Source organism: Zingiber officinale, chromosome 5B (assembly GCF_018446385.1).
Source record: "Zingiber officinale cultivar Zhangliang chromosome 5B, Zo_v1.1, whole genome shotgun sequence".
Taxonomy (NCBI): Eukaryota; Viridiplantae; Streptophyta; class Magnoliopsida; order Zingiberales; family Zingiberaceae; genus Zingiber; species Zingiber officinale.
Genome location: NC_055995.1, coordinates 231,372 through 248,462, shown reverse-complemented (window position 1 = coordinate 248,462; position 17,091 = coordinate 231,372). Strand labels below are relative to the sequence as shown.

Here is a 17,091-nt window from a genome sequence, read left to right as displayed (position 1 = left end):
CTGAGCAATATGACTAAGATCTATTGAGCGATACAATCAAGCTCTACTGAGTGATATAATCTAGTCTTGTCGAGCGTCGGAGTCTTCGATGTTTTTGGCCAACCATATGTGATGATCAATGAGTGGAGAAGTGAATAAGGTATTAGATATGGTTCCCTTAATTCCTTTCTCACCAATATATGGTGATCAATGAATGAAGAAACGAGTAGTGAGTGTCAGATCTGGTTCCCTTGATTAATTCCTCCCGATACGTGGAGATCAATGAAGGGATAAGTGAGTAGTGGATGTCAGGATTGATTTCCTTGATGTCTTTCTCTTAATACGTGACGATTAATGAATGGAGGAATGAGTAGCGGATTATTTAAAGTTTCATCTTCACTGACTCACCCGAGAAGAATTGAAAATATGCTAAACATCGGACGTGCAAATGTTTTTTCTAACAATTATATAAATACTAGAATAGGCGAGTCATAAGTAAATTGATTTTCTTATTCTTACAAGTGGAGACAATTCTTCTTCATTAAACTTTTTTATTTTTTCCCTCACATATCGATAACTAATTTGAGTATGAGAGAGATCATACCTCGGCTCAAGCCCTAACTTGTATTATCTCTTAGAATATTAGATCTCACGAGTTGACAAACGGATCCAACTTTTTGGAGGGGAGTCCGGGCCTAGAAAAATGAGAACATAACTATATAAAAGACTTTTTTTTTTCCTTTCATGTGCAATTACTATAACTAAACAAAATATGTCTTCTATAATTAGGTAAAGGCATTTGCATTATGGCTAAAAGAGTCATTAACCAAAATAACGACATTTTTAAACGAATAGATTTGCTATATAATTAAACGATAATTAGCATTGGTTCGTTTGCTGTCCCATCATATACTGGATCATATGTACACGCATTGTTTAGTAGCTAATGATTTGTTCATCGATGTGGGAGCCACAAGCTCTTTCATATTAAAAGTCAGGTGCCTTTGTGGGTACCATGGGCTAGTGCGACAAAAAGATGGGATTGCTTGAACCGGGTCTAGCTCCGGTCCATTGATTCGGGTAAGCTCACGGCTCCGGGTCCCCGGTTAATCGAGGCGTCAAGGACGAGGGCGCCATAAATAGCGAAACAGAGCTCAACGACGCCACCGACCGGAGGCTGTGCGTGGAAGCGGGGGAAGGCGGTGGCCGTCGCGGCCGCTGCCAATCGAAGGAGGCGAAGGAGGAATTGAACAGGGAGAAACGAATCGGATACGCGATCCCAAGGCATTGATTTCAATCTCCTGTTTTGCCCCTCTCTCTCTCTCTCTCTCTCTCTCTCTCTCGGTTAGGTCTTAATCTTTTCAATCTTAATTTTTGCTTTCTCTCCTAAGTTTTAAATTGATATTGGAGTTTGGTTCGGTTCTCCTCCCGTTCTTTGATTGTATATTTTTTATTTGAGAAAACGATCGTTGGAGACTCGGGCTTCTTCTTCACGCTGGATTGTTCTTTTGAAACCTTTTGACTGCGTTTTATTAAATAAGTGAAAGATAATGTTCTAATTTTCATTCCACTACGATGGCGTGTTGCTCAATCATTCCTGCCGTTGTTTTTTTTTTTAAAAAAAAAAAGGTCTCTCTTTTAGGTCTAATAAGGCGAGAAGGGTCTGTGTGTTGTTACTTCCGTCTATTTTTCTACTTGTGGCTGTCTCTATCGCTTTGTTTGAATTTTTTTGCGTTACGTCATTGCTTTGGCAGTATTTTCCGGGTGCCCATCGCAAACGTTTACTTCTTGTAGACATCAACAAAATATATATAAAAGAACGCTATAAGTCATGCAGTGATCGGTATGATATTCTATGAAATGATTAATTGCTCCAAGTCATGAAAATGAACAGAAAAAAGAAATAATTTTTGTAACCATCTTCTTTGAGGTGATTTGAGCTTGTTCAATTTATTAAAATCGTATAAACGAATGCTTCAGGCAGGCATGGAATGAACTAATTTAAATTATCATTCCCAGCATGTTTTAAATCCTTTAAACGAATGCTTCAGGTAGGCATGGAATAGAGTAACTTAAATTATCATTCCCTACCTGCAACACAAAATTTGCTTTCTGCAGAACTCTTTGTGGAGCTTATTCTGTAATGTTTTTGGCGTAGGTATTGCTTACTCTGCAGCATCAGCTTCTTCTGGTAATATTTGGTAAAGTAAAATCTCTCTTCACTTATCTAAAAAATACTTTGCTTCACATTGAATGCAGTTTTCATACATGTTTTGTACTGCTTTACGAAGCTGTGATCTTTTATCTCTCCTTTATTTCATACTTTGCTTTCTTTTTTTTCCTGCTCCATGCCTTGGTTGCTGAAAGTAATAAATGCAATTGATAACCAATATGCTCACGAATTTACTTGTGCACTAAACTACAACTTTTTTTAAGGATGAAGATGGACATAAGATTTCCTCTTTCGATCCAAGGCTTATTCAGAAGTAATATAAAAAGGTCAACTTAATAGGAGATGCTCACTGGTGTGAAGATAGTGTTTTATTTGTGTTTCATGCTCTTTTTCCTTTTATATTTTTCCTTTAAACCAGTTTCTAAATTCCATTTGGTATTGTCTTGCAATTTGTTGGTTGATGTCCCTAGACAAGGTATTGCCCTAGATATCGTATTACTTTACTCAATTCACTTTTATTGCCCATTGGAAATTAGTGTATTTTTTGCTCTCTTCTTTTCAGTTGAATGTAACCTTGTTATTATTGGCCTTTCTCTTATCTATCTTTTCAGGATTGTCTCTTTGCAATCCTATTCACAAACTTTATCTATATGATTTATTTATTGCAGACAAATGGGTAAGGAATTTGCAAAAGCGATGGCTGCTTTTAGAGAACGAGAATCTTGTTGGCCACCCAAGAGCAATTTGGATCAAGTAGCTTATTCTAGCAAACCTTCTGCCATTCAAGAATTTAAAAAAGACAGTAATGGCATAAAAGAGAATGAAAAATCCCATCAGGTGCAAGAGGTGGTGGCTAAAGAAGATTCATTGATGACTACTGGTAAAATATCAGAATCTCTTTGTTCACCCAAGATTAACTTCGATGAAGTGAATTCTAGCCAACCCTCTGCAACTCTAGAGTTAAACCAAGCTATTAAGGGCAGAAAAAACCATGAAAAATCCAATCAAAAACAAGAATTGTCGGGTAAGCAAGTTGCAGAAGTGGCTACTGATAGAAAAGCAGAATCTCTTTGTGCACCCAAGAGTAACTCCAGTCAAGATTCTTGCCAACTTCCTGAAACTCCAGAGTCCAACAATGCTATTCGTGATATTAAAGATAGTGAAAATTCTGATCAGGGACAAGAAGTGTCTGAGTGTAGAAATATAAATTTTGATCAAGATGGGTCAGCAAATAAGAATACCACTCAGAAATCAAATCAGAAGCCAGCTGCATCAAAGTCAGATAATGCTGCATCAAAGTCAGATAATGCTGGAAGCATATACGAATCTGAGGTAGCAGATAATTCACACTTGGCAAACTTGGTAAGGAACCCTTGCATGTTTTTTGCTTCTCGTTTGAATTTTTTATTTTTTTATTTTTGATACCGGATAATGTGCAATGTCTCCACTATCAAATCTGGTTCTTCGAGGCATTCGTATCCATGACAAAATTAAGTTGCATCATAATCTTTCATGTGACATACTGCGTTTTTTCCATCTGCTGCATCCTACTATGACCTTGTCCCTGTATTTGGTTTAGAACGCTAAAATATAAACTTTTCATGTTGGACAATGGATATACTCTCTATTGGTATTCAAAGGGTCACAGATCTATGGTGTTTAGTCTCAAGTCCAATTGTTTCATGTCCTGGAAAGAATTTCAATTGTGTTTTCATCATCTACTTTTCACCACAATCTGAAATTAATCAATCACGGAAGTATGAGTTTTTGTTTGTTATCAATGCAGAGTAATTCACCTCTTACACAAGGGAAAGCTCTGCAATCTGACAAGAAAATGCATTGTCGTGACCCTGACGATTCTTGCTCTGTTGTGTCTTTGTATCCTTCTGCTACTTCTATTTCTGACTTCGTCATTTAGAGTCCAAAGTTAATTTTCTTAACTATCTTATAGAACTGCAGCATCTGTCAGACCTTCAAAAAGAAGGGCAACCATTGGAACTGCTCCTACCTTTAAATGTGGCGAGCGTGCCGAAAAGCGAAGAGAAGTACTATTTCTATGTGTTTCACTTGATTGTTATCATGAAGCTTAAATCCACAATGTTTAAATCTATCCTCCTTTATTCTTCAGTACTACACAAAGTTAGAGCAGAAACGGCAGGGTATGGAAGCAGAGAGACTTCAAATTGTGGCTCAAACGAAGGTACACCTTTTTTATGATATCAGATTCTTAATCATGGTTTATTTATGCCTTTTTAATATCATATTCTTAATCATGGTTCATTTATGCTTTTTTAGTGTTGCATTTATTTTGGAATATTTTTGTTGAAGTTAATACTGATACACATTGTTAACTAGAAAAGAATTCATTAGTGAACATTGGATTTCAGTTGAAGTGGTGATGCATCATATATTCTGAGCTCTTATATTTTCTAGGAAGAGCAAGAGGCCGCTCTTAAGGAATTCAGGAAGACCTTGTTTATCAAAGCAAATCCCATCCCTAGCTTCTACGAAACAGGTCCTCCACCCAAGGCTGAACTAAAGAAGGTACTCGTCTGAGCTTTCATTAAAATAATGTTTGTTACCATTTGGGTTTAGAATGTTAAAATCAAAGAAGTTGCTGAATAGTGAATGCTAGCTTTTATGATGGAACTTTCACTATGCTAGTTGACAGAATCTTGCAGAGTTCATTGTGAATTTGATTAGCTTAATATTCCTACCATGCTTTTGTATTTTATTTAAGCGGACAGAAATATTTGTTGTTTGTTTAAATCCCAATTAGCCTCATGAATTAAAATCTCACTCTGCTAGTCAGGCTTTTTTTGCACACTAATTACATTTTCGGTCAGAGTGGCATCTAGTTCCAGTTTGTTCTGATCTAACTGGTGGTTTGGATTTTATAACTATGTTTAGGTGCTTTGTTTATAACCTCACTGATTACAATTTCGGTCAAGATGCACAACTATATCATAGTTGATAACTTTATGTTAGATCAAGTTCATTTTGCACTTGAAGATTAAGATCATTTGCATTCCAGAATAAATCCTTTGCTATAGAAAGAATATGCAAGTTGTTCATTTTGAACTGCAAGATTAAGATCATTTGCACTACCAGCATAAATATTTTTTAGCAAAAGCAAACCAAACAAACTATTCTGATTAAATGAAAAGGAACATTCTTCATTAGTGAAAATTCAGATTTCTCTTCATGAGTAAGCTTCTTAGTTGAGCCATTTTGTTTGCACCCAAGGTACCTCCTACTCGTGCCAAGTCACCCAAGTTCACTCCGAGACGGAGTTTCACCTATGCCGATCCACTTCAAGGCGAAAAGTACGGCGGGACATGTGACCGACTTCATCGTCACAACCTACGCCCTATCATGGAATCTTTGAAAAGCTTGCCTTATGGTCCGAAGGCTGTTCATGGCAAAGGTCTCAAACCCAATGAGGGTTCCAAACTCTCCACTGTTTGAAATGTAATCTTTCATCATTTAACGAAACTTCATTTACACAGATAATAGCATGAATATAATATTTTTAAATTTTTTTGAAATGATATTGGAGACTGAAAATTCATAAAAGATGAGATTGAGACTTGTCCTGTGAGGATTTCTGAAAGTGTTTGGTACTGCAAAGTATTCAAGTTATGTATGTACACTGACATGGATTTAATTTATGAGAAATTATTTGATGCCTTATATCTATCTATCTATCTATGTTACCCTGCAGACGGTGTGTTGTGAACTTCGTCTACGACGTGTTTTTCATTTTTTTTTTTATGATTTTTTTAAGTTCTAGGTTATGTCAATAAGATTTTGCCGATTTAGAGATTGGGTTATAGTATTAAATACATAAAAAAAATTTAAATAAAAAAATTTATTTAGGTCCGATGTGCGTGTATATATATATATATATATATATATATATATATATATATATATATATATATATATATATATATATGTGACGTGGATGATCTGACACGTCAAAATTTAATTTTTTTATTTCACTTTTTCATTTACATACAACAAACTTTTTTTCTCTTCTTTAATTGTATATAAGATAGTGTTGATTTGTAAAAATCATCTTGGTGTAAATGAATGATGCTTCGACCACTCAGTCGTGGGCGAATGACCACGACTAGCGCGAACGATGAGTTGAGCATCATATCAACCCCCTATATATATATAGTTTTGATATGTCGTTCACCTTACGTTGCACACATCGTGTGTACCTCAAAAAAAATTTTATTTAATTTTTTTTATGCTTAATGTTATAACCTAATCCTTGAACCATAAAAGTAAAATACTAAATGACTGAACTGCAAGCTAAAAAAATAATAAAAAAAAAAGCTACGCATTGGTAAGTCATGAACCATGCGATATGTAGCATAACTTCGTTGATATAAAGAGAAATCTTATATCCCATGAGCATTTAAAATTTTTAATCTTGAACACTGTAACTCAAAAGAGAAACATGAACCCTGAAGGTGAAATCTTATTAGCTTAAACTCATTATCACGCAATCCTTAAATCATAAAATCACAACCACTAAATACATATACTATACTCCGTAAGTATTTAAAATTTTTAATTTTGACTCAAGAGGAAAGTCTGAACCTCGGAAAAAAAATTTATTGGCTCAAACTGATTATAACCCCACTCATAAATTTAAAAATCTTAAATGTTGAATACATATAATATACCTCCAAAAAAAAATTAAATAAATAAATAAACAATCAGGTTGCCTGAATCACTCTAAGTTCCCTGAGTCTGCACAATCGCTTGTTTATTTTTTTTTTTTTGAATTTCTATAGTTTTAATATGATAATCTAATCCCTAACTTCCTCGTTTTTATTTAGTATCCACGACTCATAATTACAGTGCATTTTAAGTATTCATTTAATCTAATCCCTAACTTCATCGTTTTTATTTATAATTCACGACTCATAATTACAGTGCATTTTAAGTATTCATTTAATCTAATCCCTAACTTCATCGTTTTTATTTATAATTCACGACTCATAATTACAGTGCATTTTAACTATTCATCGTCATTGTTCACTATATATTATTGACTGTCAATATTCACTAATGATAATTTCAATTAACATCATTAATTATTTTTGGATGATCGGTTCGATTCTATGCATGGAAGTTTTCTATCGACCATTAGGATAAATTGAGAAGCGCACGTAGCGGGCAGTCAAAGAACCCATCATCCTTTGATTGCGACCTCATTTGAAGAAAAAATTTCTACAAATACACCATAACTAGGGATCGAACCGTAGGTATTTGGGTGATAACTTAGATGCCCTACCGTGACACTGTAACCCCGAGGACAATGCCACTGTTCACTAATATAACTTGGACACGAAGCATAAATTTTTTGTATTATTACATTATTGCAGAATTCACAAAAGGACGCATTTAGATTTTTAAATTTACCAAAAGTCACATCTAACTTTGGTATTTACCAAAGGACATATCTTTTTAAGTATATTTTCTATTTTATCCTTATGATAAATATGACATTTTCTTTTTTTCTATCGTTTCTCACTCTCTTTTCGATTTCCTCTCTCATGCATGCAACCAATCTTATTTTTTTCCTCCTCTCTATTTTTTATATGGTGGCAAAAGACGAATATGTTCGCCCCAGCACCCCCGCCAACCTGTCCCAGAGTCAACACGGAGGAGGTAAATCACGGACGACTACTAGGCTTTGGAATAGTAACTAGCACATAAGGAAGACATTTATTTCGATTTTACTGAAATTCGAACCCCATACCTCATGGTGACAACACCTCATGCGCTAGCCAACCCATACAAGAGGACCCTCTCTGTATTTTACATGCATGCATGCATGATAGACCTGATATGCAAATCATATCATGCCCACAATATTTCGAATTTAGTTAATTTTTTTGATAATATTTTAATAGATTTGGAGAAGTCAAAAAAATCAATAGATGGTATATTTGAATTCTTTGCAACCCTCTCATGCGTGAGATTGATATGAATCATATCAAGACCACATTGGGTCTGATATAATTCATATCATACCTAATGTGGAGGTTTTTTTACTGATTTTTCCTTATTATATTTTAACACCTTCTAGAAGCTAAAATATACAATGGATAATATATTTGAACTCTTTGGAATCTTAGAAATTCATAAAAATTGAAATGGATACAATCGGAACTCTTTAGATCTATCAGTGAATTTTGACCGGATATACTATTCATTTGCAGGTCCGGTGGATTTCCAAGGTTGCAAAGAGTTCAAATATGCTATCCATTATTTAGTTTAGCTTTTAGAAGGTATTAAAATATAATAATAAATAATCGGTAAAAATCCCTATACGTTGGACCTGATATAAATTTCAGGCCTAAAGTGAGCCTAATAAATTTCAAAAGTGATAATCTAAGAAAACCTGCGATTAAAGGTTTCAATTTGCCAACCCATACAAGAGGACCCTCTCTGTATTTTACATGCATGCATGCATGATAGACCTGATATGCAAATCATATCATGCCCACAATATTTAGAATTTAGTTAATTTTTTTGATAATATTTTAATAGATTTGGAGAAGTCAAAAAAATCAATAGATGGTATATTTGAATTCTTTGCAACCCTCATGCGTGAGATTGATATGAATCATATCAAGACCACATTGTGTCTGATATAATTCATATCATACCTAATGTGGAGGTTTTTTTACTGATTTTTCCTTATTATATTTTAACACCTTCTAGAAGCTAAAATATACAATGGATAATATATTTGAACTCTTTGGAATCTTAGAAATTCATAAAAATTGAAATGGATACAATCGGAACTCTTTAGATCTATCAGTGAATTTTGACCGGATATACTATTCATTTGCAGGTCTGGTGGATTTCCAAGGTTGCAAAGAGTTCAAATATGCTATCCATTATTTAGTTTAGCTTTTAGAAGGTATTAAAATATAATAATAAATAATCGGTAAAAATCCCTATACGTTGGACCTGATATAAATTTCAGGCCTAAAGTGAGCCTAATAAATTTCAAAAGTGATAATCTAAGAAAACCTACGATTAAAGGTTTCAATTTGGAAGATGACAGGCTTATGTATGGAAATTGGGCAAAGGAATTCACAGCTGATACCATTTTGAAGATGACAAGCTTTGGTAATTTTAAAACCTTTCTAGTGATTTGACTGATTTGGTAATATGATAATTTCGAAAACTTACATGGTTGGATAAAAGAACGGTATATAAAAATTACATTTTCAGTCCTGTAATTTGTATCTTTTTCAATTTTAGTCCTATTATGAGTTAATTTACGTTATTAGTTTTGTAACTTGTAATATTTTCCTATTTCAGTCATTTTTCCTCTAAAATTGAAATTTTTTAACGAAAAATATCTAGTTTGTGGTTGGAATATAAAAAGCATATGGGTCATAAAAAATCAAAATCTCCAAATTTAATTTACAACTCATCATTTTCTGTTGAAAAATTTCAATTTTAAAAAAAAAAGGACTGAAATTAAAAAATATTATAAGTTAAAAGACTAAAAATATAAATTGACTAGAATTAACTACTTCCGGCCCCGCGAGTGGTCCAGGTTTTGTCGATCGAGCTCCTCCACGCAAATTTGAAGCTTCAATTCCAGTTCCATGGCCGCGGTTTGCCTGGCTCTCGTTGCTCCTCCGCTCCGATCCGTCCTTGTTGGTGGATTCTTCGCTTCCCATCTCATCTTCCTCTGTGACGGCGACATCGATCGTGACGATCCCCGGATCAGATGCCTTCCTTGCGGATTCGGCGATCTCCGTCGAAGAGGTGAAGTATCATTCCTTCACATGCCCCTCCTCCATCGCTCGGATGGCCGCCGCTTCCTCGTCCCTCTTCCTCCTCTTCTTGAATCTGCCTCATCTGCTTCAGCATCACCAAAGGCCTCATTGTCCTGCGCCGTGTCTTCACTCGAAGAACCCCACCAAAAGGACGAAGCTTCGCTTCCCCGCCTCCCTTAGCCCTATTCTTTCGCCTTTGAGGCAGAAGCTCACGCCGCCGAGGCCGGAGGCGGTGGCGGATGACGACGGTGGCGGGGCTGTCGCCCGGGAGGAACTGGACGAGGCAGAGTACTTGGCGGACGGCGGCGGCGGCAGTAATGGTGCGGGCCATGCCGTTGGGGCTCGTCCTCGGCACGGATCTACGCGGCCTCGGAGGAGTTCGGGGTCTGTGGAGTTGATCTCGCTGGGGATCAGAGAGCCCGTCTATGAGGTAAATATGGCTTCAAAATGCATCTGCTGTACGTAAGCATCGCCTTTAATTTCAATGGATTGGCGTAAATAATACCTATCAAGTTCTAATCTCACGCTGCTCTTGTTGTCTGTAATTTTAACTTGTAGACTAATTTGTTGAAACCTTGATTACTAGACCCAAAATTTGAACAAGGAATTTCATATCTATGTCCTGGTGTTAACTTATATTCATGAAAGTTTTTTTTTTGCGATTCTCTTTGGGCATTTAGTTACTTATGTAGTGTCTGAGCGGCTTGATAATCACTCCGAATCGAAGACAATAGAAAGGTGTGTGGACATCATTCCTCGCCCTCTTTATTCACATAGAAGTTAATCAAACTGCGCCTGCATAATCGCAAAGATAAAGCTAGCATGGAGGGTCTTTCATGTGGAAATCACCCAGAGGCCCCTTTAATCGACACATGATTCTGCTTTTATATAGTCCTGGCTGTTCACAAGGATTAAATCAATTGGATTGTGTGGTTGTGCAGGGCCTTAATTTTAAACTTTTCCTTTTGCAGCGTATGCACATGCTGCATGGAGACATCTCAGACTGATATCCGTTTTAATAATTTTATTGTGTTCCATGTATTTTGTGGCTCTTTGTTACTAACACATCAATTATTGTTGTAAACTTGGGCTGGGCACATGCTTCATTGGAATCTGAAGATATCTAATCTTTTAAAATTGGCTGGATTCAGGTGATAGAAGTAAAATCTGATGGAACAATGTCCACAAAAAAGATTAGTCGGAGACAGTTATTGAAGTCAAGTGGTATGTACCAAGTGATATTGCACTCTTTGAGTTTCTTTTCCTCTCTTGGTTTGCCTTTTTTTCCACGTAGATAACCAGAAGCTTTTTACAGTGGAGAATGTTTTCATTTTATGAACTAATTATTCTTACCTTCATAGGTGCTTTACAATTTCATACTCGTGACTAGTTTTTGATTAGTCAGAATTTGGACTTTCGAAGTTTCATTTACTTAGGAGTTAGGCCACAAGCTCACATACTTCTTTCACCTAATCAATTTCAATGAGCGATCATAATTTTCAGGGAGGACAAATTTTATTCATGAAAGCTCTGATTGTAAAATTGTCACTTACTTTTTCCAAAGCATATCAATCTACAAGCTCTTGGTTTAAGTATTTGTTGAGTACTTCTACAGCATGTTATTTTGAATGGCAAATTCTGAAGATCACGTGTTATGATAGATGCTATGGTGATTTTTGGTAATTTCACTACTGTCTAGTCTAGGATTTTACCTTTTGTTTTTCAATTTACACTTGATTAAGTATACAATATTATTTTCTGCATGCAACTTAGGTCTTCGGCCAAGAGATATCAGGAGTGTTGACCCATCATTGTGGTTGATGAACTCAATGCCTTCTTTGCTGGTAAGTGTGTGTGTGTGTGTGTGTGTGTGTGTGTGTGTGTGTGTTAATTTTCACTCTAATTGTTGAGGAATTAACTGTTAATTTTTGGAATTTATAGCCAATTTATATACATGAAGAAAATATGAACAATGCGCAATACTGCTAACATCTCAATGATTGTAGCATATTTTCTTTATTTTCCAGGTAAGGGAACAGGCTATATTGTTGAATCTCGGGACCTTACGAGCAATTGCTATGCATGAATGCGTTCTTATATTTGACTATAACCGGTAATATATCTAGTTAGAATTTCTGCTTGCATAACATGGAATTATTCCCATCATTGCTGATAATTTGTATATTTTATTTTATGGATACAATACAGTAAAGGTGGAAAGAACTTTCTAAAATCATTATTGTCTCGCTTAAATCCCAGAAACATGAACATCAGCTGTGCAATGCCTTTTTCCCTGGAGGTAATTAATATTCTCAAAAACCTTATTTTATTTAGATCTTCTATCAGAGAAATACTTTAGCAAAGTGGTTATGTTCCTTGTTTATAAATTTTATGTTGCCATATGTTTACTTTAGTTTGAAACCTATTGTAGACATTTATGAAGATAAATCTCCTTATTTTATGGTTGAATCGTTACATATGTTTTCTTACCGGTGACAATTATTTGAAGTTTGTTAAAGGAAAAGTCAGTACAAGAGAGAAACCAAGAGTGTTGTATTCAAGGACAAAGATTCCACCCTATGTTTTTCTTTGCTGTCTTTGTAATTTGATGCTTCTAATTTTCAAACCTCAAAAGTCAGTTGCACTAAAGGATTAATCTAAATGTATCTTGTCTCTTGTGCAGGTTGTTGAAGCTGCATTACTCTCTCGCATACAAGGGTTGGAAGAGAAACTTATGGAGGTTGAACCCCGTGTGAGTGTTAGAACCAAAAAGAATCATTTGATTTTGTGATTAAAAGTTTTCCAACTGGATATGAATGATCTAGACTTAGGGAATTCATGTATGGTCACTGATATTTCTATATGATTTTTGAAATTGGAGCCGGGTCATACATTAATGTGTTCAATGTTTGAACCCTCAAATTTTCATTTAATTAAAATACAACTTCCTCAGAGAACCTGTATTCTCCCTCACCACAAGTAGCGTTAGTAGTAGTAGTAGCAGCAGTAGAACCTTAAATTGCAACTTGCAAGACAAAAAACTAATAACACATTTTAGCTTTGATGGCTTTGAAATTTAAACTTTAAGTTGCTTCTCCTCTTATTTGTGAGTGTAATTCTTCTTTTTTTTGTCTTTTTTTTTTTGCTTACACCAGTACAACCTTAAATTACGAAGACCAAAAATTAAAAGTGCATTTTAATTTCTGTGGCTATGAAGAAGTTTAAACTTTAAGTTGTTTCTCATCTTATTTTTGAGGTGTATCTCTTCACTTTTTTCTCACTTGTGTGGTGTCCAGGATTGTAAGTAGAATACATCCTAAAGCAAACTACATGCGTATTTATCCTGAATGGAATCAATTTTTACATTTTGTATGGGTAGAATAAGCATTTGCTCATCTCTCCAGGTGGTGGCATTACTTCAAGTTCTACCCAACAAACTAACAGCTGATGTGCTAGAACAGCTACGTCTCAGTAAACAAACCTTGGTATCACTATTTGGTGTTTCTCAAACATTTTCTTTACAATGTAATCACATTGTCCTATGTCTGAAAGGTTGAGCTTGGCTCGAAGGCAGGCGCTTTAAAGCAGATGCTACTTGATCTTTTAGAGGACCCTGATGAGATACGACACATATGCATAATGGGATGGAAAAGTACAATCAAGCGTGAAACTGGCGATGAGGAATGCTCCATTCTATGGGACAAACAGATTGCTGAAGGTATGCTATCTTATTTGTGTTTGTCAATATCCTCCCTTTGGCTTTGAAGTTATCATAACTCTTAAATTCTTACTATGAAATTGCAACTTAGCGGCAGCTCATAGTTGCTGCTGTATGTAAACACAAACTGAATGCTGTGTTGGTGAATATCCACTCATGCATTTTATGTCATATAAAATGAAGAAATAGGGGGAATAAGTTCCCAGAATGGAAATATTGGAAGTTTAAGTTAGTGACAACCACAAAAGCATACAAATATTTATCCAATTTCTTAACATGTGCTGACTTAGTAGATCAAAGAGTTTGCTATGAATCAATGAATGTACCACAATGCTAACAGTGTCTGTATTGCATCTGCTGCAAGCAGACGGGTATTGCATTCAAGATCTAAAGTACAGTTCCATGCTAGAGTTTTGATCTCTAGCCAAAATGGTTAGTTGTGATACCATACTGTGTTGACAAACTCAGTAGGTTTCCACGCTTCAAATCATGCAAAAATTAACTCGAATGAGTTTGAATTTTAGAATTTTCTTCTACATGATCTTATTTGTTTCTGAATATAAACCTATAGTAATTAGAAAGACAATTGAATTAAAATAAAAATATCAACAAATTGCACAAATATAGCAAACAATTCAACTAATGATGATTATACCTTACCTATGGTTATCGGATGAGAGAATTGACTTTTGGATGCTAGCATCCCATCTAAGCAAGTCGTGTCATGTATTCCCTCGTTTTATATGTTTGCTTGTTTTTCCCAAAAAAAATTGTTTGAATGTTATCTTGGACTACATTTGATTGATTGACAAGTACTATGCATGCCACACAAAAAAGGATGTTACATCACTTGCATAGTATAAGCATGTCCTGAGAATACCTTTTCATTTGTAGAAGAAGAAGAAGAGATTGAAATGCTCTTGGAGAATTATCTTCAAAGGTAATCTATGTTTAGAAATCCTTTGTGTATTTGAAATATCATGGGTTTGATGAATTTTTTGTTACCGGTGCAAAAGTATGATAATTTTCTTTGTTGACTGTCCTAATAATTCTCTAAACTACTGCCTTGCAAATCCTATTAGTTTCGTAACCAAAGCTAGTCATTCTCCACATAGAGGTCTCCACTTAAAGGAATAAGGTGGAGGTCAATCCATGAGCTAAAATAGTGGGTTAAAGAGTAATGCATCTCTCACAATGTTGGGGAGTGGGAACCAGACAGTTCCATGCTATGGCAATTGAAAATTAAAACCACTAACAGCCTTGAAAAGACAGTTCCTGTAGGATTGTTAATCAAATAGAATAGTTAATCAGTGTTGAAGAAGGTTTTCCAAAGAGAATGGTTAATGGATTCAAGGAAGGCCCTGACAAGAGAATTGATAGTAGAAGAAGATAAAAACCTGATGGCGACTTTCAGAACGCAATTTTATTACTAGAAGAGTCGCCAAAATTGTTTAGAGAAACAGGATTATTAGGACAGTCAACAAAGCAATAGGTGTATAGTATTTGAGAGATTTGGAAGGCAAACTGGATTTGAGAATTGAGAGAATGTGTGATCCCCTTTAATATCTTGTTAATACTTAGGTCCTTCATGGTGTTATGATTTCAGAACTACTTAATTTGTGTAACTATTTGTGTCTGTTTCACTTTCCTAGATGTGAATCGTGCCATGGGCAAGCGGAGAGACTTCTTGATTCTGCTAAAGAAACAGAGGATTCCATTTCTGTGAACTTAAGGTTTATATTTTCCATTTTATCTTTAAGATTTGACTAGAATAAGCTTTATTGCTCTCTTTTCTTGCCCATTTTAAAAAAATGCCATCTCAATTTGCATATTTATTCTTTTAACTATTAATTCTCCATGAAGAAGTGAAGGATCAATTTAAGGACATTGATTATCGCTTCTCTACCAAGTTAGAAATTTTCATGATATTTAGAACATGCTTCACTAAGGTTGGATTTATTTGTGAAACATAAATTGTTTGTATACATATTTATGTTGCTTTTATTTGTACTTACCCTCACCCTCCTATCTTAGTTATTGAAGAACTTGCAGTAACTTGATAAAGATGCATATCAATTTCAGTTTTGTCATTAAATCCAAAACGAAAATTTCAATAACAAATGTTTTTTATTAATCTATTTGCTCCTTTTATTAACTTAGTTCCCGTCGACTCGAAGTTAGTAGAGTGGAGCTGCTTCTCCAAGTTGGAACATTCTGTGTATCCGTAGGTGCTTTAGTGGCAGGTAAGTCCATAGCATGCTCAACTGCACTCCACGTTTTATAACACATTGATCATTTTTCTTATCTGGAGAACCTTTCTTTCATGAAAATAAATAAACCTTTCTTTTATAATTTATTGATGAATTTTGTAAAAATTGAATGCATTAATAACATATTATAGATGGACGATATGTTGTCACCGTATGTGTGTGTGTATATACTTTTTGATAGCATGTTGTAATTGTTGTATGTTCTCATTATTTGTTGCTTGGCGTATTTGTAGGAATATTTGGCATGAACTTGAAGTCATACCTTGAGGAGAAACTGGTATGATTCTCTGCCTGATCCTGAAAATTCGTTTCATTTAAACCCTTTTTCTTTGTCGAATACGTTCAGAAGGCACACAAATGTTTGAACTGATAACTTGGAACAGTGTGCATTTTGGCTGACGACGGCTGGGATAATAATTGGAGCAGTGGCTGCATTTTTCATTGTTTACTCATATCTCAAATCTAGGAGAGTATTGTAACCTTAACCATTTTTCAGTCGATTTTTTCTTGTATAGCATGTTTTAAATTTTTCCATAAATAAGCTTTCTAGAATGGAAATTTCAAACAACTTTATTTATTCGTTAGATTGTTTTGTAGATAGTTTATTTGGAAATATAAAATTAAATTTTAATCTCTTAATTCTAATGTGCTATGTAACTTAGGGATATGGGAAGAGAATGGAATGTAAATTATATGTAGTATAATTTTTGTAATTGAAAAAGTATATATTTGTCATTTTTTGAGTATATATGATGTAATTTCGTAAGTAAAAAAAAAAAAAAGTACATATGTCAATTTTTTTTATATATGATATAATTTGATGAATAAAAAAAGGTATATGTTACTTTTTGTCTAATTTTAAGGTGATTAATTTTATCTTTAAAATTGTCAGTTAATAAATTACGATTCTCTTTCTTCTTAAAATTTTAATTTCCGCTCTTCATGGTCAAAAATATAAATCAATTTATGTTAGTCGGTTTGAAATAAAATTCAAGTTGGATTTGAAGAATTATAATTTAAAATAACTAAATTCAAATTTAAACTTTAATATATTTAAATTAAAATTATATAAAATTATAAGTTTGCTCGAATAAAATATTATGAGTTTAAATTCATCTTTAAAAA

General features: G+C 34.5%; 2 protein-coding genes across 2 annotated transcripts; both read left to right on the top strand.

Moving 5' to 3' along the window:
• Positions 1 to 1,037: 1,037 nt before the first annotated feature.
• LOC121983780 (protein WVD2-like 2) lies at positions 1,038 to 5,851 on the top strand. The gene is made up of 8 exons (XM_042536393.1): positions 1,038 to 1,263; positions 2,138 to 2,180; positions 2,821 to 3,514; positions 3,939 to 4,030; positions 4,104 to 4,197; positions 4,281 to 4,352; positions 4,586 to 4,696; positions 5,399 to 5,851. The coding sequence occupies exons 3-8, from the start codon at positions 2,825 to 2,827 to the stop codon at positions 5,618 to 5,620; spliced, it is 1,281 nt and encodes a 426-aa protein (XP_042392327.1). The 5' UTR covers positions 1,038 to 1,263; positions 2,138 to 2,180; positions 2,821 to 2,824; the 3' UTR covers positions 5,621 to 5,851.
• A 3,903-nt stretch (positions 5,852 to 9,754) lies between these two features.
• On the top strand, positions 9,755 to 16,534 carry LOC121983779 (magnesium transporter MRS2-A, chloroplastic-like). Its single transcript, XM_042536391.1, has 13 exons — positions 9,755 to 10,408; positions 11,130 to 11,202; positions 11,752 to 11,822; positions 12,006 to 12,091; positions 12,187 to 12,277; positions 12,662 to 12,730; positions 13,383 to 13,463; positions 13,531 to 13,696; positions 14,591 to 14,636; positions 15,349 to 15,429; positions 15,857 to 15,939; positions 16,200 to 16,243; positions 16,350 to 16,534. The coding sequence occupies exons 1-13, from the start codon at positions 10,010 to 10,012 to the stop codon at positions 16,443 to 16,445; spliced, it is 1,386 nt and encodes a 461-aa protein (XP_042392325.1). The 5' UTR covers positions 9,755 to 10,009; the 3' UTR covers positions 16,446 to 16,534.
• The last annotated feature ends 557 nt before the right edge of the window (positions 16,535 to 17,091 follow it).

Coding starts and splice junctions, on each gene's coding strand:
- LOC121983780 (XM_042536393.1), top strand. CDS start 2,825: ATGGGTAAGGAATTTGCAAAAGCGATGGCTGCTTTTAGAGAACGAGAA. Junction 3,515..3,938: donor ATTCACACTTGGCAAACTTG/GTAAGGAACCCT, acceptor TTATCAATGCAG/AGTAATTCACCTCTTACACA. Junction 4,697..5,398: donor CCAAGGCTGAACTAAAGAAG/GTACTCGTCTGA, acceptor TTTGCACCCAAG/GTACCTCCTACTCGTGCCAA.
- LOC121983779 (XM_042536391.1), top strand. CDS start 10,010: ATGGCCGCCGCTTCCTCGTCCCTCTTCCTCCTCTTCTTGAATCTGCCT. Junction 11,203..11,751: donor ACAGTTATTGAAGTCAAGTG/GTATGTACCAAG, acceptor CATGCAACTTAG/GTCTTCGGCCAAGAGATATC. Junction 13,464..13,530: donor GTCTCAGTAAACAAACCTTG/GTATCACTATTT, acceptor TATGTCTGAAAG/GTTGAGCTTGGCTCGAAGGC.